The 26,414-nt window shown below is 39.8% G+C and overlaps 1 protein-coding gene across 1 annotated transcript in view; it reads right to left on the bottom strand.

The window, feature by feature from the left end:
* dnah2 (dynein axonemal heavy chain 2) overlaps positions 1–25,906 on the bottom strand; it is a 60,598-nt gene extending 34,692 nt beyond the window's left edge. The window contains exons 1-38 of the mRNA XM_022758363.1: positions 25,874–25,906; positions 25,559–25,723; positions 25,029–25,257; positions 24,238–24,348; positions 23,432–23,670; positions 23,036–23,227; positions 22,006–22,163; positions 21,493–21,580; positions 20,630–20,835; positions 20,232–20,361; positions 19,918–20,100; positions 19,558–19,772; positions 19,145–19,291; positions 18,144–18,300; positions 17,610–17,719; positions 17,177–17,306; positions 16,541–16,729; positions 15,646–15,790; positions 15,226–15,418; positions 14,798–14,998; positions 14,129–14,285; positions 13,410–13,584; positions 12,470–12,633; positions 12,059–12,220; positions 11,585–11,688; positions 9,998–10,154; positions 9,172–9,254; positions 8,015–8,195; positions 7,380–7,518; positions 6,095–6,317; positions 5,540–5,633; positions 5,249–5,374; positions 4,851–4,961; positions 4,299–4,487; positions 3,879–3,982; positions 3,512–3,701; positions 3,207–3,387; positions 2,856–2,983 (exon numbers count right to left, since the gene is read on the bottom strand). Coding sequence (XP_022614084.1) covers positions 2,856–2,983; positions 3,207–3,387; positions 3,512–3,701; positions 3,879–3,982; positions 4,299–4,487; positions 4,851–4,961; positions 5,249–5,374; positions 5,540–5,633; positions 6,095–6,317; positions 7,380–7,518; positions 8,015–8,195; positions 9,172–9,254; positions 9,998–10,154; positions 11,585–11,688; positions 12,059–12,220; positions 12,470–12,633; positions 13,410–13,584; positions 14,129–14,285; positions 14,798–14,998; positions 15,226–15,418; positions 15,646–15,790; positions 16,541–16,729; positions 17,177–17,306; positions 17,610–17,719; positions 18,144–18,300; positions 19,145–19,291; positions 19,558–19,772; positions 19,918–20,100; positions 20,232–20,361; positions 20,630–20,835; positions 21,493–21,580; positions 22,006–22,163; positions 23,036–23,227; positions 23,432–23,670; positions 24,238–24,348; positions 25,029–25,257; positions 25,559–25,723; positions 25,874–25,906 — 5,889 coding nt within the window. The remainder of the gene's footprint in view (positions 1–2,855; positions 2,984–3,206; positions 3,388–3,511; positions 3,702–3,878; positions 3,983–4,298; positions 4,488–4,850; positions 4,962–5,248; positions 5,375–5,539; positions 5,634–6,094; positions 6,318–7,379; positions 7,519–8,014; positions 8,196–9,171; positions 9,255–9,997; positions 10,155–11,584; positions 11,689–12,058; positions 12,221–12,469; positions 12,634–13,409; positions 13,585–14,128; positions 14,286–14,797; positions 14,999–15,225; positions 15,419–15,645; positions 15,791–16,540; positions 16,730–17,176; positions 17,307–17,609; positions 17,720–18,143; positions 18,301–19,144; positions 19,292–19,557; positions 19,773–19,917; positions 20,101–20,231; positions 20,362–20,629; positions 20,836–21,492; positions 21,581–22,005; positions 22,164–23,035; positions 23,228–23,431; positions 23,671–24,237; positions 24,349–25,028; positions 25,258–25,558; positions 25,724–25,873) is intronic.
* Between the last annotated feature and the right edge of the window lie 508 nt (positions 25,907–26,414).

Genomic DNA, 26,414 nt, shown 5'->3' on the forward strand with positions numbered 1-26,414 from the left:
GAAACAAAGGAGGAGGAGAGGGGGAGGAGGATGAATGTCATCTTAAATAGGATTCAAATTTGCAGTATAAACCAGAGGATGACATACAGGGCAGTGTGCCAGTAAACTATGTTGCTGAACATAAATCCATCATTTCCCTTTCCCTGCCTCAGTGGGCTTTAAAGACATGCCTCAAATTACACATCTGATCAGCCAGCTTACAGCAAAAGAGAAGTATGTGTGTTACATTGGTCTGGTCTGTCTGTGCAGTCTTCATGTTGCAGGGAAACTAGGACAACACTAGGACGACGCTGCGTCCAATCAAGTTGTCCCAGCCTGCTGGCAGGTTTAGTGTCTATATGTGTGTATATACTGTATATCTACTGTATATCTACTGTATATCTACTGTACATTCAATAGAGAATAAATAATTTTTTTTTACAACAAATGGCTTTTACAGTAATCGACTGTGTTTTGAACAATACTTATTATATGTTACATTCTTTTTGCAATTTCAACAGTTCAAACTTCATCCTCACATCATTAACATAATTAAGTTATGAGCCATTTTGAAAATGTCTGTACATATTAAATCTGCAACCTCAGAAAGGATGATTCATTTACAGAACTCTGGTCTGCAACTTATGACTTATGTTACTACAGCTGATAAAATCAATATAAAAATAAATCAATAGTGGTCTGTGGTCAAAGGGTAAAAATGAAAAGTCTACAAACCTCATGTTTTATATATTGCTATCTATATAACAGATTCAGAGCTTGAAAAATACATACATTTTACCAACTTGGAAACAGAAATACACACCACAGTATTCAGCTAACATCAGGTGTTGTTTCACTCTTAATCTGTTGCTGTTTGCACTGCTGCTTGGTTAACACTTCTCATTCTCTATCTGGCACATAATTACGGATCCTATTGGGATCCAGCATGGCAAGAGAGCAGTGTAGGATTTTGATAAACCCTCCAAGGAGCAAAATAGGTGTCCATTGTCAAGTGTAAGACACGAATTAGGATATTAAACACACCATCTAGGAAGCACATACACCATCATGAAGCTCTTCTCATCTAATGCATACCAACTCTGTCATCCCCCTAACAATTAACACTCATAGGGCCTGATTTACTAAGATCCCAAATAAAGAGCGCTAAATTGCGTGCGCACACGGATAGATTGCGCGCGCTACCTGTTTGGGCCTTGCGAGTGATTTACTTAAATTAACAGCGCAATTGACTACAGGCGCAAAAGTGATCGAGCCGGCCCTATTTAAATGAGGATTTTGCGCAAGTTAAGGGTGTTCACCGTGGCGAATGCAAACGAGCAGATCCAATTGGACCGGAATTGGAGGTGCTGGTACAAGAGGCAAACAAGCACATTTCTGAGTTATAGCAAAGGAATTTAACCGTTATTAGGAGGAACGCAATATGGGAGGCAATCTGTGACAAGGTTAATGCTGTGGGGAAAACCAAAAGAACACCGGATGAAATGAAGAAAAGGTGGCAAGACATTCGTAGAAGAACAAAGGAAAAAATCGCACAGAATAACAAATCGGCAAATAAAACAGGTGGAGGACCGGCGGAGGAGGACCCTCTGTCTCCCATTGAACAGCAGGTGCAGCTGACGTTCTGTGATGAGCAGATTACTGGGATAGAGGGAATATTTTTAATTCATTCAGGTACACCACATAAGACATGAACGTGCGTCATGAACGTTCTTTAGCTGTGCAATGGAAAAGCGTAATTGCCAAAAGGGTTTTTTTTTGTTTGTGCGTTCCAGCAGGGGCGCAGAAGTGTGTGCGTTTTCATTTGTTTTAAGTTTCAGGAATAAATGATAGGAACTAGGCCGAACTAAATGTTTCCTATGTCTAAAAGAAAGTGGGCTTTAGTACATAAAAATGTGAGTTTTTGGTTTTGTCAAAATAGCACAAACAAGAAACACTTGACATTATGATGCAACATTTATTATTTAAGGATTTTCTGAATTCTGAACGAATGACTTTTTTGTTTTTTTCTTTTTCAAAGGACAATCATGGCATCGCCGGATAACTGATATGTCTCGATTATTTTTTCTTCTGCCATTCCAAAAAGAGTGACACGAACAGAAAAGATGTGTTCTCTCCGTTGCCTGTCGTGCCTACGCCGCCTCCTTGCAACAATGACCGCAGCCATCTGTGCGCACGGCTGTGCCAGGTAGCCTAAGACTTGACTTTCAAACGTGCTAAATATAGACGCAAAAATAATCAGCGCAATTAGTTTGAGGTTTGGTAAACACATTGCGTTCGCAAACCGATTCTATTTGCATCTACTCCTCCCAATATTTCACGCGTTGTGGCAGGCACGCCTATATTGCATATTCATGAAGGCAGAAGCACTAAATGGATAGCGCATGTTATTTTGCCCGACTGACAGACGCAATCCTCGGTGCGCCCGGTTGGTAGATCAGCATCAACATGTGTTTGCGCGTGCTGTCACGTTTGCGCACGTTTTTACGCACGCAAAGCTTTAGTAAATCAGCCCCATAGACTGTACATAGTATAGTGAAGCTGCAAGAGCAGAGTCAGCAGTAATTCAGCTCCAACTCTGGTCCCAGAGAATCATGTGATTGTGGTACTCATGACACGCACTAAACACACAGTAATGCTCTGACACCCTGGCCCCGCCTGAGCTCTTCACATAAAAGATGCAGTGGATTTTTCGATGTTTAGAAATCATTGCATATTCAGAACTGATTCAGCCACTACACAGACAAGGCCTTGTTATTGAGAAGTGAGATTTCTCATAGTTGCACAGAGTAATGCAATATTACCATGTTCCTGAATAAATTTAACAATTTAGTTCATCTTTCTTTAAGTAGTAGTACCTTGCAGTTGTTGAAGCCCTCTCCAAACAGTATGATTTCAGCAATTAGAGTAGAGTCTGGCACCACCATGGAGATTGGTCTGAACATGGACTTAAGGTTGTCTGGAAGCTCAGTACGACCAGCGTAACCTATAAAATATTACAATTACAAGCAATGAAAGAGCCAATAATGGCAGTTTTTTTCATGACAGAAAAAATGTCAAAACATCAATTTAAAATGTCTCAAATTGTTTCAGCAACGTAATCCACTCTGTCTCTATATGTCCTCTGTATGATTCAAATGTCAATTCTTCCACCAAGATATGGCAACATAAAATGGAGTGTACGCATTTACACATTTGTGTTGACTTACCGGGATTCATGGTGATAAAGATGCCACATGACCACACCAGACGTATGTGCTGTCCATCAAAAAGGAACTTGGACAGTCCAGCTGAGAGGGCAGATAAGATGGAGAGGATTTGCTGGGCCACCACCGACAACACCTCGATGTTAATACGGTTGAACTCGTCGAAGCATCCCCATGCTCCTGTCTGTTCAGTGTGGACATAATGAAATACATACTTATTTAAATGTTGAATTACACAGAGAGACGCAGTGGGAAATATCCAAAATTTTGGTTGACTTCATCGTCATCACACTCCCCCTCCTCCCTACCTGTGCCAGACCAGAGTACATGCGTCCCATGGATTTGTAGTCAAGTCCTTCAGAGCAGTTGACTACAATGACATACATGCCTAGGGCTTTGCCTAAGTCCTTTACTGTCTCTGTCTTTCCAGTACCAGCTGGGCCTTTAGGAGAGCCCCCTCGGTGAAGATGGAGCGCTGTGGTCAGGGTCATGTAACACCTGTAACATGTAACACAGTCAAACTGTGAGAATTATATATATGTAGAGTTTGGTCATGAATTGTTTGTGTGATACTTAACGTTGATATAACAATAAATTAATGAACTAATTAATTGATGTGTTGATGCATATGTTAATTAGTGCACTTATTGACTGAATGATTGATGTGACAGTGACCTGTCAGTAAGCGGAGTAATGACGAGGCGCCCAGAGTTGCCCAGGTACTCATAGCCATACTTGAAACACGTGTTGGTCTGTCGGATTATGCAATTATTCACATCCTGTTATGAGAACAAACAAAACATTAAAAATGGACAAGTGGGTATTTTTATTGGCCTTCTGCAAAACTGATCTCTTGCTGTCATTAGACAGGTCAGCAAACTGAGTGGTGGAGAGAGAAATGCTGTTAATATGGAAAATTTGAAACACAGAGAGAATATAGGTTAATGGAGAAGTATTGAGTATATATAAAAACATTATAACTAAAATGATGCATGAATGATGCATGAAATTGTGGCTTTACAAAAATGCTATCATTTCCTTTTTCTTCATACAATCTCTGTCTGTTGTTTTTACTTGCTTACTCTCAGAGCATACCTTCTCCCAGTATAGTCGCAGCTGGCAGAGCCACTCAAAGGCATTGACATCATTGCAGCCTGCCTTGGCCAGCTTGTCAATCACATCCCGAGCATGAACCTCCACTGTGACCAGTGCTACAATCTTCAGACGCAGGACTTTGGACAGGTTGCCACGGATGGTCTCTGAATAGCAGCGAAGCATGTTAACCTGAGGAACAAAGACAGTTACAGCAAAGGGTCAAGAGTTTGTTGAAGCCTGTTAATTCTTATCATCATTATGTTGCCTATTCATGCTGCCAAAAAGGCTGACACATTGATTGTAACATATCAAGGTTAACTGAATCACAAAACATTGAATACACATAAAATCTACACCGTAACACACACACGACACAAGAGAAACATTTCACATGCCTAGAATCACACAAACACTGGATACAGAACTTTAAGCTTGCTGTATGGAGACATACTGGTGCGTAAACAAATCATGAGTGAATTCACAGAAAAAAAATTTTCAATGTCCTATTTTCACACAGGTTAATAAAAGATTAGTTTAAAAAGTCAATCAAACCTGTTTCTTCTTCAGGGACTTAAGGGAGGACTTGTCAGCTCTCTCCTTGCTGGTAATGAGCGATTTTGTGACATCAGTAGTCCACTGGATCTGACTGGCTGTGACCAGCATCTAAAACGGGAAGAATACACATTTAAGAAAAATGAATGCTTGAGTTCAGGGAATCCACTAGCTTCTTTTTAAAGTCTATTTTTTACATTGAAATACTAGTTTCAAACTTTATTAGACATCAGGCTATACAGGGAGAAAAGAGGAAAGAGCAATTACAAAGAAATGCTTGATTTTGTTTTCAAAAAAAAAAATTTTTATTTATTTTTATGACCGTCAGAGACAATCAACAATATATCACTGCATCAGCAGGAAAGACAATTAAAGAGGGGAAAAAAAGATAAATGTACCTGTCCTGGCCAGTCTCTGACCCATTTGTCTCTCTGTGATGTCATCTTCTTCAGAGCTGCAAGGCAGTCCCTCAGACAATCCTTCAGTGTGTTACGCATGGCCTTCTCAACATCACACAGCCAAACCTACATTCACACAAAACAAAATGGTGCTAACTTTCCACCATTCTCCACCATAAAACTATATCATATTCATTATCACCAGTATTATTGTGACTTCACTCAGATTCATCATCATTAACACCTTTATCACCATGATCACAATCATCATCCTCATCATCACTGCTGTACCTCCACAGGTTTGCTCAGTTGCACTGACGGGAGGAACGCAATATACTCCCCATCAGCAGAGAACATCCCAATGGCGTCTTGTTTGCTGCCCACCTATAGAAGACACACATACACAGTGGCAGCATTCTGTATGTACTGGTCCATTCAAATCTACATCCATTTAATCTGAAAACAGTTTTTTAGACATGGAAATAAATGCAGTCATATGTTATCTAATAAGAGCAAGAAGAATGCTACAAAATAAGATCGCACCAGTCACTTAGCACAAGAATCAGTCATAAAAAAGGTTTCATGTTCTTGAATCATGGCTGGTGAACCAGTGGAGTGCTCACATTACAGTATTATTTCTGTTATATAATATGCATAAATAAAATATCAGGTTTTTTGATGGTGTTTTGTGTGCTTTGCTGCATATTGCAGAACGTCAGCTAAAGTAAGTAATGAAAAATGTCAGGTTTAGTCATCTCATCATAACCAAAATGGCCTTAAATTACTCTTTCACAGAAGTGTAGCAGTGGCTACTGAGTGTGTGTGTGCCTTTGATTATCAAGTTTCCCTGCCTTTTCAATGCGCAGGCTCTTGATGTTGTCGAAACACTTCTTCATGTGGGGTTGCATGGCTTGTGGGTTCTGTGACTGCCCAAGGATCTCCAGCATGTCATCATTGGACAGGAAGTAGAATCTTGGGAATATCTGCCTCTTGGTCTCCAGGTACATGTCCAAGGCCTTCTGGATATCCTCCAGTTTGGTGCTCATCTCTGACAGCTTCTCCAGCATGCCTGGAGGACAGAGAGGAGAAGCTGACTGTAGGCCTCACTAAATTCTAAATATTGTTTTTATTCATTTATTTACAATAACAAGACATTTATTTGTGTGGACTTCATCATCACAATTATGTTTCTTAACTCACAACATCCTTCTAAATTATTCTTTAACCACATGTGATTTTCCTGTTGAAATATGAGACACATTTTAAAATAGCTGTACACCTATCACAAAACTAATTTCACAAAATACAACTGACCTACAACACAAGTCTTTAAGGCTGATTGTACAAATGGGTGATCAGGTAATAGACCTAATTTTATATTAGTTATTATTAGATAGATAGATAGATAGATAGATAGATAGATAGATAGATAGATAGATAGATAGATAGATACTTTATTTATCCCCTAGGGGAAGCTCATGGCCAAAGTTATAGTAGATTCTGTTCAAGTTTTTTTTTTTTTTTTTTTTTTTTATCTCTGCTGTTCAAGTGTTCAGTAATTCTCTAGCTTGATGGTTAAAACTGCATCATGCTCAATAATTCATGTTGTTGCTGTTACAACAACAATTTAGTGTAGGCAAAGTTGTATGCATCAGACTTTGTATGTTTAAAGTTCTGAGCAATGTTGTCACCACAAGGTGGCTCCTTATTCCTGGGAGCAGCTTGCTCTTGTTACAGGCATTGCTATTTCTGTGCAGTGAGCTCCTGGCACAGAAATGCCTGTCACTGCAGAGATTCTTTATTTATTTATAGATGATAAGATTCCTATTCCAGTTATTCATCACTTATGTAAGTCTTGCTGGTATTATTTATAGTATTACTACTATGCTAGCCTGTGCATGGATCATTAAGAAATATCTTAAACCTGACCAACACCAACTTGATCAGCTACCTGTCTATACACATTCCACACTTACACAGGTCTTGAATTTAAGAAATTTGGTTAAAACTGAAAGAGATATTTTTTTCATTCCCCACACCTCTAAGACACAGAGGAAAATCTGACAGACTGACCATGTGCAGTTTTGATAACATTATGTTCTTTAAAGAAACATGAAGAGTGTTGTTATACCGGGGTGGTGTGTTCCCTGTAAGGCGTTGTTATCCTCATGAAGTCGGCTCATGATGATTTTCCAACTCAAACTAACATCTTCAAATTCTTTGCACTCCCGAGGCAGCTGCTCCCTGATGTCTTTTCCCTGGAAAATGATCTAGAGGGATGAAAAAAACGGAAAATGGAGAGTGACAGAGAACAACTGAGGTAAGGTAGTAGAGAGAGGTTAATTGTAAGTGATGGTTTAATAAATTGATAACAGGAATAAAGCAGAGGCGAGAATACCCAAATCAGAGAACTGTGAAAGGGATGAGCAAAAATCATCAGTGGGATTGCACTCAACTGAAATGATACTTCAATCACTGTTTAGATTTTTCAGCCAGATGGCCTTCCTTTGAGTGCAGACTGCACAGACGTATTTAATATAACAAAAAAAAGCAATAATATAATTATACTGTGTCCTAAATGTGCTCCAAGAATCCAACAATTAATCATCACATTTACCAAAATAAACCAACGACCACAGCAGATTAATAATGTGTACTTCATTAAATGATGAATATTCAAAGACAATGACAATGAAAATCATAAAATAATTAATATCCATGTATACCAATAAATCCTATGACATAGTATGTAGGTGTTTCCTCTACCTCCAGATAAATCCATTGACGTTGCACAGTGAGGACCATCTCAATGACTTCCAGCACCTGGGATAGCCGGCGTTCCCAGGAGTCCACTTCTCGCTCAAAGGCTCTGACAAACCGAGAAGCCTTCATTGTGGACAGAATAACCTGGTTGTCCTCCAGGGCTTGGAAAACCTCCTCTGTGCCCCTGTGAGACACAGGTAGGGAGAATTAAACATGATGTTAATGATTGCTTATATAATGGACTGCAACGCTGACACATGTTCACAGAGGAAAAAGTCAGTGAAGTATACAGTAATCCATTTATTAGTTAAACCTGTACCGTTTAGTGTAATCGAATGCAGTTACATCATTTTTGCAACAAATCTCATCTTTATAAGGATTATTACCTCTGCCAAAAAGGTTTTAATTCTCCCCCCAACTCATAGAATAAAATCTGGTGTGCTTGTTCATAAATTGATAAATTGCTGAGTAAATATCTCATTTGACCTCAGACATATACGACAGCAGTCATTTATATTTTTTTTCTGCCATATCTGTTCTTTGTCTAGCTCATTTTCATTTGAGGTTAAATTCACAGAAGGTTTTATGTTTCATATTGTATAGCTTTCACACATCCTTACTTTCCTCTACTGTGTCTCTCTCTCATCCTGCCTCTCTCCATCATGTTTACTGAGGGACAGTGGCTAGCTATAGCCTTGCAGCCTCTGCCAAATAAGTGGCAATGACTTGAGTTTCCTAAAAGCCTTAGCCTGAGGTGTGTCTCTATTCATTTTCATATGCAGCAGATGGCCTTGGTATTCCTGCTGTCATCAGCCAGGTTGTTGCTTGCTTAGCTCAGTTCTGCTTACTCATTGCTGACAACAAACACTCACTCCCTAAGTCGGACTTCTCCAACATACAGATGATTCTGGCATCAGCATCGTATATGCTCTCTTCTATACAGCCATGCTACAGAGACATTACAAGCACCTATATACAAACAAAGCTAGATTGAGACATCACAGGATGGCAGTATTGAGCTGTACTGAGCGCTGGGATATAGCAATGCAGGTAAATAAGACATAGCAAATCTATGACATATAAATTAAAGAGAGTTTCAGGCTGGATTATGACTTCTTGAAGCTTCCACCCATCCCTGCATTCACGGCTTGCTTTCTCACCTCAGCCGGTAGTGGCCTTCATCTTTGTAAGGCACTATGTCCAAGGATGTTTCCCCCCAAGTCTTGGTAATGTTCTCCAAACTCTTAAGTACCAAACACAAAGAATAATGTTAACAGACAGGACACACCACTGAGAGGTGGCAAAATTAAGGAGCAACATTACTATTCTTATACTTTTCCACAAGCTTCATGATACATTTTCATGACTAGATGATCAATGACAGGAAACCATGAATCTTAGCTTTCAGTTCTGCTGTCTACTGGCAATACACTGTACTGTTTACAAAAGGATAGTTTTATCAGTAATAGTATTAGGAGTCTACTAAAAGGCATGGCTGAATGCCACTACGGAGGAAACCTTCTAAAACTTTATGGAGTATTTCAATTTAAGAATTTGACAAGTTAATCATTCTTCTGAGCTAGCTAATCTTAAACAAATCCCATCACATGACTGCACCATTCAGGCTCTCCTTCACTTACAGAATGTGCCAAGAATGCAGTCCCAGTTTCTAATTGCCCAATTACCTGCTGTTTTAGCAAATCTGCTGCTAATTACATGCAGATTGCGAGTGCAAATTGAATGAAAGGCACAGCACAAATTTGCACTGTGCTTCCATGTGCATAAATATGGCCATAAAACTGGCACGGCTGATGCATGAGCTGGCTGTGCTGCCCAAGAACAGCGGGGGTGAAAGGGAGCAAGTTCATTACACTTCCGACTTTGCTTACCAATTTCCTGGGTGAGATCGCGATTAAAATAAATGGCAAGAGAAGTTAAAAAATTGCCCACTAAGCATCAGTCTAGACTCGAGGAAGAAGATTGGACCTGCTCTATGGAGAGTTCTTTGCATGCGGCTCCTGTGATTTCAAAGATCTTGTCAGCATACTTGTCAAGGCCCAGAGATATGATCTTCTCCAGGGTGAATTCAGCACTTTTTTGGTCAAAGGTGCACTGCAGCTCCTCACAGATCTGCTCCCAGTGCCTGAAAGGAATTTGGCATTGAAAGTTTAGTAAGTCTTCCACCTTGCTTCTGACTATTACCAAGTCAATTCAAGTCATTTTTATTTATATACCCCAGAATCACAAGTCACAAATTTGCTTCAAAGGGCTTTATAGTTTGTACAACATATGACTTAATCTATCTTTAGACCATTAGTCATTAGCAAACACATGCTTACTAAATGCTAATACAGTACTCCAACATTCATAATCTAGCAATACTGGAAAAGAAAGTTAAGGTTTAACATTTTTTAACTAAATGCTCAACTTTCTAAAGAACTGAAGGACATAAAGTCTCTCTTAATCACTGTGACACTGTGGCAACAGTAATGTACTAAATGTCTAGTGTGTGCTTATCCTGCCTAAAATAGTGTACAAAACTAGGACATTTGTAGAATGCCTACATATGAATAGAGAGATATCTGGGCATGACAGATGTACCACTGTACTTTAAGCTCAGTACAGGAGCATCATGAGAACACTGACTGACATAACTGACAGCTGGCACTGAAAGGGATGGAGAGTGAAACAGAGAGGGAAGAGACAGCAGAATCTGTGCCAGCTAACACTTCCTGGCTCCACTTCTCCATTTTAATCACAGCAACAGTGCTCTCATTCGAGACCCAGGTAACATGGCTATATTTGATATTAACCATAAATTAAAAACACCCTTTTATTCCCTGCCATGTTTTTCAACGTGTCTTTCTCATTACCCTCACCGACTCTTATAACAATCAGCGCGCTGAGTACAGGATGTCTTTGTTTCTTTCTGTTAGTTATCTCTTGGCTGTTTAATGGTGCGGCATCAGACCTAATTCTGTGTATATTTATTACCCCAGCGCAGTGAGCAAAGGAAAGCTCTTTCAGAAAGTTACATCAGAAAAGATATAACCCATTAATGTCACCCACTCATCCTTGTTTGGCTTTGGTTTCCTCCCATTTCAAGTTGTGCTTCGCCCAGTCAAATGCAGTTTGTTGGTGCAATTTAGACAAAATGGACAGGACAAGGCAAGACGCGATGCTGGTTCAGAAAAAGATTATTACATCTATTTTTTTCTTAGTGGTGGTACCACTAACTCAGAGTGAGGACAGAGTGCAGCCAATGGGTAGTCCTCTGGGAATGGAGTCAGCAGCACAAAAAACACACTGTAATGCTTTTATGCTATGTGGACATGCTAAATGACCATCCTTTTAGTCAAAGTGGCAAAACCCTCCCCTGTACAACAAACTAAGCATGGAGATTACCCCTCTCATTTGGTATCAGTCTTCTAAATAAGAACTCTAAAGCATTAACTACTGACTGTAACTTTTATTCATTTTGCTGTTATGTCTTACAGCGTAAGACAGAAAGTGTGCTGTAAGACTGAAATGACAAGGTGTTATATGAAGAGTAAATAAATACTTTGTCAGTACCTGTCTCTCATGGCTGGGTTCCTCATGTCACTAATGAGGGGGATGATCTGCTTGAACTGGTCAATCTTGCTCTTGGAGAATTCTACTATATCCCACTCCTTATGCTGCAATCAAAGAAAATGTCCTCACTACTTTGTGATGATATTTGCACCAAGTTTTATGCATCCTGAGGGAGGGCCATGAATTTAGCTGTCACTTTAAAAATACATTTAACTTTGTGTTTCTGAAGCTAAAAATAGAGTCCACTAAGAGGCTGTTAACTTTGTATCCATCAGAAAGACAAAGTGTCATTCAGTGTTCTTCCTCCAGAGATCATGACCAAAGTACGGTTTCTAGAACATACAGTAAGGATTAAATGTACTGCTTTGGCATTTATGTACAATGTATTTTTATGAAACAATACTTAAACTGACATAGGTTAATATATTATAGCTAAACCATGACTGTCATCCTGATGCAGGAAGCCAAACTGACCTTTAGTTCTCTCTTGAGTTTGTGGAGTTTTTTGAACATTTCCTGTGCTGTACTCTCCAGGTCCTCCGTCTGCAGTGTGGCAAACTGACCGACCTTCCAGATGTTCCAATTGGCATTCCATTCCTGTGTGATCTCCCAGACCTCCTGCAGGTGGTCCATGTCCTGTACAACACATACAGACACAAGCAAACATAAGCTCAACCATTAAATGCGTCTTGCATTGTCGGCCTGGAACCTTTGTTGCATGTCGACTCTTCTATCTCGTGTTCTGTCAATTTCCTTTTACTGTATGCAATCAAATATTTGGCAAACTGCACTAAAAATATTCAAACACTGCACCACAGTTCACAACCTCTGAATTAATGGCTCATTATGTTGTAGTCAACAATATGTTAGGACTATGAGACAGACCTTCTCCAGCATCCAGATGCTTTTGGAAGGGGGCTGTTCTATTTTGAAAAAGCCCAGCCCGTGAAGGATGGTGCTCTCTTCCTGTTTTAGAGCCTCCAGTTGGCTGCGATGCTCTGCTATTTGCTTTAAAGCCAACTCAGTGCTCAGTGGACTGTGAAATGGACCTGGATATGCACATGCAAAAATGTAGAGAGATACACAAACATGAAAAAACACAAACAAACATTGACATTCATATGTCCACACACAAAAGCGCAAAAACAAAGGGCAGACATATTATACAATGCCTATTATATCTTAGTGGTCAGCAACAATAAACAGATATTTATATGTTGTGAAATCATAACATCACCACCCAAACCATGGATGGCAAACTGACAGTTCTGTTATACAAAATGTAAAACAAAAATACTAAACACATATAAAAACACATGTAAATTCTCCCAACACTCAGGTTGGTATATGTAATACTGTTAACCATTGAATATATTGTTATACTATGTTTACTAGTCTAATATCTGTCATGTAATATCTCTGGTTATATTAGGCAGTAGTGAGCTACTAGATTGCTTTATGGCAAATTTTAAATATATAGGATTAAACATTTTTGCAGTCATATAACCAAGTATATTTGTTTGTATTTAATAAATTCACAAAGGAATTCCCATCTTGTTTTTTATGTTTAGACCATTAGTGTAGTTTGGATTTTCAATAAATGTCACAGTATAAAGTAAATTGATATTTTGTGTAAAATTATGATAGAAGGTTTAATCCATATCAGCCACTTCTATTACACACTAACAAGGAGCGCAACATCTTCAGGGGTAAGAACAGATTAGATACAGGACAGATGGAAACAGAGCAATGGTAAAGTGCACAGACCGTACTGATAATAATGTACACGACTGTATGAGAGAGAGTAAGAGAAAGAGTGTGTGACCTGTGCTGTTGAACTCCTGCACAGTGGTCTCGACCTTCCTCTTTAACTCCTCTGAGGACAGGATAAGGCTGTTCTTAAATTTCTCCTTGTGCTTCTCTAGCATGATTTCACTGTCAATCAGCACCCGCTGGAACCACACCCACTCCCCATTCAGCACCTCACGCATATCCTGCACCTGTGGGTAAACCCAGTGGCATAATGATGAGAAATAATGTTTGTTCATGTGTAGACAGTACCCATAACTACCAGAGGAGTCAGAATTTTGACAATGTCTGTATTCTGCTGAAGGTGTACAAAATCCTACAAATTTCATTATTTTACTTCAGGGTGGTTGAACAGTCAATAAGTTGGTCTTGATTCAACGAGATTCATCAATGCTTATAAACTCTTGCTATTATGTCCTGTCTATATTGAGTGAGCAAGTGTAAAATTTCTCTCTCTTCATACCTGCACGATTACTGCAACCAGTAGCACAAAATATGTGTTTGTATTTTACTTGGTTCTAAATAAATTATAAGAGCGATAGTGAGCACATTATTTCACTAATTGAATGTCTGAGAGAGCAAACTTGACATAATACACGGATACTAACAATAAGGTCACAGTTATTTACTGTTACAAATTCACAAACACAGATACACAATATGTGTATGTACCATCCTGTATCATGTTTGGAGTATATGTATATATTTTTGTTTACTAATGAACGAGGTACTTACAGCCTGTTCCACTGGGACCTCATATTTGTCCAGGATAGCAAACTGTTCATGGATGAGAGGAATCTGAGCTTCTATCTTGGCTAAATCTCCCTGGAGAGTCTCCAAGAGCTTCAGGCTATCACCAAGCTCAACCAGCGTCTGGGGGGGTTGTCTCAGCCTAAACACACACATAAAAAATACACAACAAAGAGCCACACCACCTTTAGCACAATACACATCTCAAATGTTTACAGGAAAAAGCATATCCCTTTCCCTTTTCCTCTCCTCCTTTACCATCTCTTATTCCCTTGATCTTCACATTTCACTCAGTGACTGAATAGATCAGGATAAGTTACATAAATCATTAATATTTCTCATCTGTATTCACCTTGTTAGCCTATTTCATGAGCAGGTGCTCCAACTACTGTGTACACTCTGTGTGGACTGTGGAGACAGCATATTTGGGACAGAATCGTCAGAAGATAATGAAGGAATCAGGAGTTGTTTCCTTGTCTTGATACTCCACACTCAGTCAACCTGCCACCTTTACATATTCAAAAACAAACTTGAACTGGAACATCCTCAGTTCAAGGCCAGCCAGGGACTTTCTTAGAGCTCTCCTTTCCTCATTGTCTGTCATCTCTACTGTCCTTAACAAACTAAATAAAGTCCTATGACTTGACTCCCCACCTGTTGGCATTGTCGTGCAGGGAGGCATGAAGTTCTTTGAGGCGGGTGCTGGCAATGTGGCTGAGCAGCTGAGTGAACTTAGTTTGCCATTCACTGCAGTGCTGCACCAAGGAGGACTTGAGTGGTGAACAGTCCAGCATGACAAACCCAACGTTCAATACTGTCTCCTCCTGTTGAACACTGTTGGCCTTTTCTGTGTATCTGGGGGTGAACCAGAGAGTGGACACAGTAAAGACATTGCATGCTTCATTATGTCTTATGACAAAATGAAACAGAAGTTCACTTGGGATATGGAAATAAATAAAAACAAACACAATTAGAATATGGATCTATGTGAATGAGTGTTTTTAACAGACTCAGCTGCAGTAATGTCTTAAACAGATCAACTGAAGAATGATGTTTAACAATTTGTTTTCATTGCACAGTACCTGTGTATATCTGCATCAAAAGAAGTGACTGGTGGGTTTAGCCTCTGATAGCGTTGTATAAAGGAGTCTTTGTTGATCTCCCAGATGTCCCTGTATTTGTCCCAGGTCTTTAGATAGGCCTGCAGGTGGCTGGCGTTGGCTGTCATCCCTGTGGCAACTGCAGCCTGAATCTTCCTTATCTCCTCATCTTGCTCTGAAGGATGAAAGACAACCAGGGTGACAACGGTGTACAAGCACAGACAGATAAGCATGGTCACATATACATACATATACAACTTCTTAGTAATCACAGTCTGTAATTCCATACTTTACAAGGATTTAATATACACATCATGTCTAGATTTGCTCAGCATGGTGTACACACTGGCATTCATTCTTGGAAAATGTAGTAAAAATAAAATGAATGAACATGTTTCCAACCAATGTTGATGTATATGGGATTCGACTGTGAGTGCTTGCCGGAGAGAAGGTCAGGTAGTCGTTTAAATTCTGAGATGGTGCTGATGAGCTGAGGCATAATGTTCACTATCTGAGCAAGCTTTCCAGGTGTCGGGGAGAACTCAACCTGTCAACACAGAGACAGACACACAATCACACACTGCTATAATTTGTCCTATTCATTGGCTACTGAAAGTTAAGAAAATGGGTCTTATCTAATATGAGCCTGTCAGAGGGCAGAGAGAGAGGAGGAAGGACACACAAATGCAATTATCAAGCATGGTGTTCTCTGCACACTTGCCATGCATTGATTTCTCAACAGGTCAAGTTAAAGGATTTTATTTTGGGGGGCATTTTCATGAGTTTATCACAGTAGAGGTGCTACATGGTTATGGTTTGACTTTGCTCATCCATTGGAAAGAGACCAGAGGAGGACAAGGCCAGGCTCCCACCATGGTGTTCAAGTGAGGCTACACTATGGAGCATGACTCAGACTCACTGGTATTCAGGTAAGACCTGCATTCCTTTCTCTGGCATCAGCAACCAAAGCCACTCAATACATCTTGTGGCCTGTTAGTAATTTATATAGCACAAGCTTTGTGTTAAGGAATCCCCCTAGACATAATAACAAATCATTTTTCCAGTAATACGGATGCCATCATAGTATGCATGTGACAGAAAAAGAGTGCGTGAGAAAGAGGACCAAACATTTATGTTGACTGCAATCTAATTCATCTATTGAGTAGAGTCCTGCAGTTAATGTAATACAATACAATTGTGCCTTGTGTGAAGTTCAGCGTATATCGGACATATCCAGACACAGTGTAAACAAATCATTATCACATGACCTAACTGGACTATGAGTGGTTGCTGGTACCTTTGGTGTGGTGTGGGGAGTTGCTTGGCGTAGTGCTACCAGGACTTTGAACAAGGGATTAGGTGATGTCTTGCTGTCGCCATTGATGGCCCTGGATAGCTTCTTCATGGAGTGTTTGATGTTTCTTCGAAGAGCTTCCTCTACCATGTGGTCCACCTTCTCTGTGTAGGTCACCCAGTGCTCCTGGACCTTAAACACCATGGTAAAAATATACACACATGACATGGCAGTGCAAAATGAGCTACACCTGTCATAAAATGAAAGATGCAAAAGGCTGAGTAAAACTGGTTCTCAATAAGAAAAAAGATGCTGCCGTATAGATACAGATTACAATGTTTTTGAAAGCTGATGGTCCTTAATTCAGTTTTTTCCAGACATCTTTTATTTCCTTTAATATATTTGACCATGTATTTTTTTTTACTACTACTCTCTTGTAACCACTAGAGCAACAACTTAAGTGGGTGAATGTTACAGTTGTAAATCATTTTGCTTCTCTATCCTCTAAACATCTTAAAGTCTAAAATAATAATCATAATAATAATTATAATCTTTTGAATCTAACAGATTACTGTTCAGGAACATTTCTGCTGGAATGCAAATAACATTGAATGAATGGCAGAAAAACACACCACAGACCTCAGGTCCATCATTAGAGAAGATGTTATAGATGCAGCTCATGGTATCAACAATATCCTGGTGTGCTGACTGCAGTATTTTGAGCTTGCTCTGCTGGTGAGCCTTCTGGTCATCCTCAAACTCCAGGTTCCTAAGAATAACAACAAGAATAACACCCAAGATGCAACCAGGGCCTGTTCAAATATCTGTTGTTTTTCTGGTTACTATATCTGAACTGAATGAATGAACAAATTCATAAGAAGAGTACAGAGAAGTTATGTTCTGTTTGAAATAAAATAAAATTTTTACTTTACCACTGTTTGATGTAATTAATGAATATGTGTGAAATATGTAATAACATGTGGCTTGAAATATAATAACTAATATCTGCAGACTTTATTTAATTCATTTTGTATATTTACACAGTACAGAAGAAACCACATAACTGTTTTACCTGTACACAGTCTTTCCATCCAGTCTAACCAGCAACGTTTCACTGATCTTGTGACAGAGGTTGGAGATGGATAGATTGGATACTTTGTAACCATCAACTATCAGCTGGACCTAGAGTGTAACGAGAGAGGAGAGGAAAAGAAGGGAGGGGATGGGAGAGGAGGGGAGGGGAGAGGAGAGAAAGGGGGAGGGGAGGAGAGGAGAGGAGAGGAGAGGCTAGGCTCAATGACTACAGCCCAATGTGGTATTCTTACTGCTTCCATATCAGGTAAGGCTGCCTGTAATAACTTTGTCCTGTTCTCTGGAACATACTGCCTGAACTAAGATCTGTCAAACATGTGTCCATTTTCTAAGGTAAACTGAAAATGACTTTTGCCAAAAACATCTTTCCTGCCAGTTAAGGGATCTGACTTCTCCAGTCACCCACTTTTCTACCCTATATGCCATCACTGTTGCCAGTCTGAAATAATTCATATATATAGATAATATAAATAGAACTCATATCCCATAAGAACTGTGAACTGTGTGTTACAACCTTGTCAACATGCAGGAGACAGTCACGGACAAAGGTGTTAGAAGTTCCCTTAGATGACCACAGAAGCTTGCTCAGCCCCGGCTGAATCTTCTTATCCATTAAATGAATTCGCTCCCGAAACAGACCCAACTCATCAGGAGACAGCATTTCAATGATCCTAAAACACACACACACACACACACACACACACACACACACACACACACACACACACACACACACACACACACACACAGACACAGACACAGACACACACACACACAGACACAGACACAGACACAGACACAGACACACACACACAGACACACACACACACACACACACGTCAAAAGAGCATTAAATAAATATTATTGTGTTTTGTTAACTGATTGAGTAGTATGTGTGAGTTTCAATGTACATGTAGATGTGTGCTTTTACTTTGAATCCCGTGTAAAAGCTTTTTTGCATCATGATGAAACATACTTCAATATTTGTAGCAGGCTTGTTGTTTGGTTACAATGCTGCAAAGGGGTTTTTGTAGGCAGGTCTGTCCCACGTGATAGTTCTAAATATGAGTGTATGACTCTTTGTGTCCAGGTTATTAATTACAGAACAGTCTAAAAAGATTGTATTCGAATATGTTCATTGTGCAACACAAAAAATACAATCACCAAAGGACAATAGCAGTCAGTGGACGATCAGGACTCCCTACTGACACTCTACCACAAAATGACATCAGGAAAGTGTACAAATTATATAACCTACAACCCATTATCACTAAAAATCCTCCACACAGACAGATAGACACCAACTTACCTTGACTGTTGCCTACATCCTAAAATCATCTCAGTCCTATTTGATTGTAAAAAGTTCCAAGTACAGAAGGAAGCTAAATGCACATTTATACATTTTGATGATTACAATCAGTCATTAATCAGTGTTGCATGTATGTTTGTTCTCCTCTTCTGTGTGTGTGTGTGTGTGTGTGTGTGTGTGTGTGTGTGTGTGTGTGTGTTACAGACCTGTTATAGTTCCTGACCAGCAGCAGTACTCTCTCCCGCAGGCCTCTGAGGTCCTCCCTGTTCTGGTAAATGTCAGTAACACACTGGGGGATCTCAAACTTTAGTCGATCCCAGTAGTCAATCTCAGAGAACAGGTTCAACAGGTTCCTGGACAACAAAAAGTTTCTACTTGAATATACTGTTCAAGAGCATATCTCTGTATCAGCATCTCTGTAGCTGATGGTGACAGTATGTTCATCCCTCCTGTGTGGCCATGGATGCGGAGTTAACGCACAAAAGTATGGGTGTAGATTTGTGTATGTAACAAGTACACAGACAACAGTGTGAAGTGTAAGACACCATGTGAATGTATAGTGTAGCTTCATGAGAATGCTTTGTGTCTCTTGTATGTCAGATGAGTTCGTGTGACCCACTTGTCAAAATTGATGTCCAGCTTGGCAGAACTGTCCTTGCAGCGCACCATGAGTGACTGCTCCAGTCTCTTGATGTACTGCCCATCCAGACTCTGGTTCCATTCACTGAAGCTCTTCCTCACAAACTCATCCATAACCTGGACCATCTGACCATAGGTGTAAACCACTTGTTTGCGGTTGTATGACTGAGGCATGAAGTGGATCTTCTCAAGCACCTGGAGGGCAACAAAATAGAACAAAGGAGAAAGAAATCAAGGAAGAAGGTCTTGAAGGAGGGTCTTTATTTTGCACACAAGTAATAGTAATTGGTCTGTGCCAAGACTAAAAGAAATAGATTACTGTGAAATCTAATGGATTTACCTCCATGGATCTGTCTATCCGCTGTCTGAGGTCCCTCACGCAGTGGGCCTGGCCTGCTATCTGGGGCATATGGTCATGATAAGACCTTGTCATCCGGTTCAGCTCCTTGTTGACTATTTTGAGCTCCCTGTCAAAGATGATGTGCACTTCATCTGCTTTCTCTTCTATAGTGCGCTTAATGCCCTGGGATGGAGAAGATCGGATGGAAGTGAATGAGTAGATAAATTGTATGGGGGTAAGAGGTGAGAGCTAGTGGAGGACTTGAATGTATGCTTGTTTGTGTGGTTGTGTGTGTGTGTCTTTGTGAGAGACACCTCTCGAGAAGACATAGGCCTAAAAATGTCCAGAAGCCGCGCTCCTTCTGTCACTGTCTTCACTGTCTTAAAAACGGAATTGATCAGGTTCTGCATCATCATTTCCAGATCCTTTATCAATGCACGAAACCTGTGCATACACGGAAGAACATATCCACACATGAACACACGTGCACAATGATCAGCTAATAAATAAAGAGCACACTAAAACAGGAAAGCAAACACACATACACACACTGATAGCAGCTAAAGCCAAAGAATAACTAAAAATCTTGCTTAGCATGTGAGCATGTACAAGTAACATTGGAACAACTGATACTTTTTCAGGTATTGGTGGAAGACTTTCATACTATTTTATCTAGTCTTAGCTTGAATATCTTAAACAGCAATAGACCTACTTGTTGAATTCATTGCACCATGCGTTGTTCTCGACATCAAGCATGCCGTCGCCAACAGAGCGCAGGTTCTGTAGTCCACTGTGGAAGTTGCCCTCTATCTCCAGGAGGGACCGGGTGAACTCTGGTCCCTGGCAACTGCTGAAGATTGGCACAGTCCTCTGCTGACCATCCTCCCAACGGGCAAACTCATGCTGGCAGTCACATATCTGAGAGAGGGCAAGAGAAAATAATATATCCCAAATAGAAAACAATACATACTGTATCAACACAAAAAAAAAAAAAAGTGGAATTACTGAAGACTGTTAAAGCCTAATTATATTGGATGTCATATCCCTTTGAATTATATTGGATGATATGCACAAAGAGGCTTGATCATCAGTAGCGTGGATGGAGGGTAGATGTTAAACATATGAAGACAAAACGGAAACAAAATGAGAAAAGTAAGCCAAAAAAAAAAGGTTATCCTTATACTGTATTTTACAGATATATTTAAATCTCAATGAGAACACATATCACATTCCACTTGACATTTTCTCTTGTTGTCCTATGTCACACTGACCATTCATCTTAGAAGTTATAACAATTACATGAATCCAGCAGACAGTGCCATGTGGCCTCGACATCATTTTTAAACTTCTCCATCACAATCCTGTGTTTAATCTCTTTAGTATTGTTCAGTGCATTGGAGGTTTGACAGAGCACTGTTGAAAGCATTGTTTAATGGCACCTTTTGCATTGGTTTCAGCATTTGCTTACAGGTGTGGTAACATGGTCTGACATGAATTTCAACAGCAGGAATTTACAGAGTTGTAGCGTGCACATGTGTTAATGTCTGTCAATATGTGAGCAAGGGAAAAATTCACCTCTAGCAGGTCTCTGAACCTCTGAATGAAAGCATCAACCACCACAAAAAAATTGCTATAGTCCAGGATCCAGCCTTCCGAAGAATGCCTGAAAATGAGAAAAAGAGGACAGAGAAAGGGGAGAGAGGATGGAGAGTCAGAAACAGGAGTAAAGAGACTGTTACACTGACAGCAAACTAATCACACAGGGTGACTCTGATCTGCCTCTGTGAAACACTACTTAGTTATACACAGTCTTCCAACCTTCCAAATCAAGGCTATTGTTTATCACTGCTCATTATGTGTCTATTTCAGCACTGACTACCATAGCCACAATGAAATTTTGCCCAACTTAACAACTTTGCCTCAACTAAATATCAATTCAATTTTACACTAAACCACATGAAGCAGTGAATTATGATATTTGAAATCAAAGACGTTCGCTTTTGACAATTTAAGACTTAAGACTTTTAAACTCCCTTGGCTACCCAGTTCATTTGGGCCCTAAACAGTTCAGCCCTAAATTTCTCCTACCTGTGGTGCATCATCGCTTCGTACAGGTATATTTCCTTCCAGGTCAGGCAGCACTGGATACAATCATTGAGGTTTTGCTTGCTAGATAAAACATAGCCCTCAAAGATCCTGTCCAGAGAGATGCTTTGGCAGCACAGGCGGATGATCTCATCACTCATCTGCAACAGCAGAAAACAAACACTTGGCATAATAAGTATTGGAAGACCAAAATACAGACAGAAAATTCACATTTATTATGCGATCTATTTATCCAACAAGTCACTTATACGCAAAACCCACATCATAACATTGTAAACTGGCCTCGAGTTTGGATGTGGATTTGCTACCTAATGTCCTTTTAGCAGCCAGCAAATATGTCTTCGCCAGGCTAATGGATCACATTCATAAGCTTGAACCCCTAGACTGAAAGAGTCAGTTGCCAGGTACAATGATACATTTCTGCTGAAATCCTTCTTCCCAACTTAATATCTCCTTTTCACAGTCTTGATAAGAGACAGAAGATGAGGAAAATATCAAAATGTAGACACACAAAAGAGTGAGAAAAACAAAAGTAATACAACAGGGAACCAGACGATGGTGATAATTATACAAATGATTTGAGGTTGAACATTTTCCCTGGGTCTTTGAAGCTGTCAACTGAAGTGAATACAGTTGGTAATGAAAAGGATGATTGGAAGTGGGTTTCAGTGGTGATCATGCCTTATCAGAACAAAACAAAAATCTAATCCAGCTGGAGAGCTACAACTGCTACAACTGTGGAGATGTTCTCACACTGAAAGGTTATTGGTTAACGTTGCTCCACAGACTTCTCTGTGGAAGGTCCTTGAAGCAGCACATCTATTAATTTTCTTCAAATTTTGGTCAGAAATATTGAGGTGGTTTACAGCATGTGTCTATGCATGTACACTGTATGTATAGTGCATGTGTGTGGGAGTGATGGAAGTAATAGAGAGAGCAAATTGGGTCAATAAAAGAGACCTGGTGTGAGTGCACTACTCCCCATCACTCTGATGTTTTTAAATGCAGTTACCTTGCGGAAGAGTCCACTGATCTTCCCATCACTGGTGTAGTGTTCGGAGTTGACCCAGATGAAGCGTATGAGCCTGACAATGTGTCGCAGCTTAGGAGCAGCTTGGCTTGGCTTGAGCTTAGAAAACTCTTCACAGGGCTCCTTCAGTATAGACAGGAAGGACAGGTTTGACTGAGCCTGCAGAGAGCAATCCTGGGGAACACAGTTTCAAGGAAATATTATTTATTATTATTATTACACTTAATGTTATGTTAACAAAAGCTGGTGGGTAGCACAGATACAGTCCTGCAATGAGCAGCACCACAGTCTGGTGGTGGCCTGAAAGTACAACATCTTGCAACAATACACCTTTGTTAAGAGATGATTTTAGACTTGAGTCTTGCAGACTTCCTGTACCTGTATTTCCTCAGTCAGTCTGTAGAAGCGCTCTACATACAGAGACTTGGAGAGCTCCAGGATGTTGTGGAGCTGCCTGACCGCTGGCTTTTGCAGCTGTTGGCTGATGTCCAACAGCTTGTCAGAGCGACTCCTCCAGAAGGTTATCTCCTGCAGCGGACCACAGTTGTCCCCCATCTTCGTTACTTCTTGGGCATTCAGTAGCTCCCTGATCTGATCTGTCCAGTGGAGGAGGACAACTAAAACAGGAAGAACAAGTGAGTGGATAGATGAATAAATAGATAAGAGATTTTTTGTTGTGTTTTTTTTTTTTTTTTTTAAATAGATGGAGGACTTTCTAAAGGGAAATTACAGAAGATTGCAGAATAAGGATAAAAGGAAAGATTAAGAGTCAGAACAAGAGAAAAAACAGAAAGAATGTGGGAACAAAGAACAGCAAAGGTTTGAATGATGTAAAAACCAGTAAGTATAACTAAGGAAATGTTGGAATAAATTAATGGATTTGTAGAGAGACATTGAAAAAGAAAAATGATAAGTGAACAAAAAGTAGAATACAAAAAAAAACAATGAACAATTTGGATTGATGCAGGTGAAGGGTTACGAGCCCAGCGCCTCATTCAATAAAAGCTCTACAGTCTGAGACACAAGACAGTCAAAGACCAGAAGTCTGTGAGTGGCACGCTCACCTGCATATATTGTGTACACAAACCACACACACACACACACACACACACACACACACACACACACACACACACACACACACACACACACACACACACACACACACAGCTCCTCAGGCTTACTCTCCATTCTCTGCACCAGCTTCCTATTCTTGATGGCCTCCTCAGGGCGGCACTGCAGGCCTTCCATTGGGATGTATAGGACTGTGTTGCCCGCCTTCTTATACACCTCATCTGTTCAAAAATAATTTCACATGAAATATTACACTGAAGTATGTGTGCATGTCGCTCTGTGAAAATTTCTGATGGTCAGTCCTGTGCACATTGCACCAATTGAAGCTGATTGCAAAGCATCTCTTGTGCTTTTCATGATTTCTTCCTTATCATCTTGGTATACAGTGGAACCTGTATAACAGGGCCTATAAAAAATCCTTTGCCCTCCATTTACGTACTTATGCTGTAAACCCACAATTTAAAACTATCTCAGTCTTTGATTCGACTAATAATTGTGTTACATAAAAAAAAAAAAAAAAAAAGGATTTCTGTCAGGAATATATCATGTTAGTCTTATCATCTAGGGAAATACTAGGTTTCTGGTAGAGATACATTTTTATTAATAACCTGTAAATACAAACCAGGGAACCAGGAATTCATCCATTCCACCCCAAATCTGAATGTCCTGCATTTTTAAAGTCATCAGAAGCAGCTGTCCTTTCACAACACTAACAGAAAATACTAAATATATTGGTCTATTCAATGGACAGAAGTCTAGTTTCATCCAGGATACATGAATAGTTGCCTGAAAGTGAAAAGACTGCTGTTGTTTTTAATTTATTGATTTGTTTATTTCTGTTTTTGATAACTAGTGTAGTTTAACAGTCAACTTTCTCTTTTTTTTCCTTTGAGGTACCCACCTGTGAGGCTCAGGAGGTAGCAGTGCATGGTGTTGGTATAGTTGTCCTTGATGCTTTTCTCTCTGTAAGTGCTGAGGGCAACTGAGGGGGCATGCAAACAGGTCATGTCATGAAGCAGTCTCAGGCTGGGGTTGCCCCGCACTGTGCCAAACTGTACGACCGCATCAAACGTCTCTGCTGTGATTATGGATCCTGGCACGCGGCTAAAATAGGACAGCTGCTCAACCATCTGTCCCTACAAAAAAATTTTTTTAGGTGTGGAGATAGAGAGAAACAGAACAAGAATACAAAGAGGGAGTCAAATCTTAAAAAACAAAATGTAAAGGAGGAGAGGAGAACCCCCCAGCTTCTCAGACAACAGGTGGACAACATTCCCTATATTCCCAGCCATTGAAAAATCACACAATTTTCCTTTGAGAACTTAATATAAGTGATAAGTGGCTACAAGTCACATGCAAGTACCTGGATATTAAACTAACTAAAATTAAAATTGATGAAGAACTGAAAGTGGAAAGGAAAGTGTGCTGTACCGGTAAGGGCATGGAGAACTCCACCCGCAGCCTGCCATAGGTGTCCTTGTAGACCACCACAGTTGTGACAGAGGTGTCCACAATAAATTGATCCAAAGCACTCTTATTCTCCTCTGTCCATAACTCTTCTGTTACGCCAGAAATAGTCACACAACGAATAAATATCTTCCAGTGGATGGAGAGATGACAAGAGGGGTCAGAGAAGAAGGGAGGAAAAGAGTGAAAGGTGGTTATTTAGTGGGATAATGTCTGTGCATACCACATGCTGATGAAAGAAGTAAAAATTACAAATTCCAAGCGATTAACCAGCTTTACCAGACGAATGGGCTTCAAATACTCCTCTTCCATTTCTTTAACAGCTTCCACTCAAAGATTCCTTCTTTCTCTATGAAGCACATAAAGAGATAAAAACACACAATACACTGAAATGCAGTGACAAATTCAGATGCCAATTTATAGTTTCAAACTGAAACATTAACTAACTCCAACTGTCCTGTTCTTTGCTGTTATAAAGACTAAACATTAGTGGCAAAGGATTTTTTTTGAGGTTATAGTGCAATACTTGACTTACATTCTCACTATACAGCCCTTTTTAAAAAATATTTGTAGCTTGTCAAGTGTGTACCACTTTATTTATAATTCGTCTAAATTTCAATAGTAGTCAGTCTCATTTACCTTTGTAACAGCGTTGGTTTGGTTGAAGCTGTACAGAGAAATGTGTTTTATCAGATTAGTAATTTCAGGTGAAGTGAGGGACAACACTCAAGCGTCAGTGCAGTTTGAGAGTTTAGTTTCCTCGTTGTCTCAGATTGACTTGAAACTTGACCAGTTTGTTCCCAAATTCACTAAACCTGAT

Source organism: Seriola dumerili, unplaced genomic scaffold, assembly GCF_002260705.1.
Source record: "Seriola dumerili isolate Sdu_G_001 unplaced genomic scaffold, Sdu_1.0 BDQW01000295.1, whole genome shotgun sequence".
Taxonomy (NCBI): domain Eukaryota; kingdom Metazoa; phylum Chordata; class Actinopteri; order Carangiformes; family Carangidae; genus Seriola; species Seriola dumerili.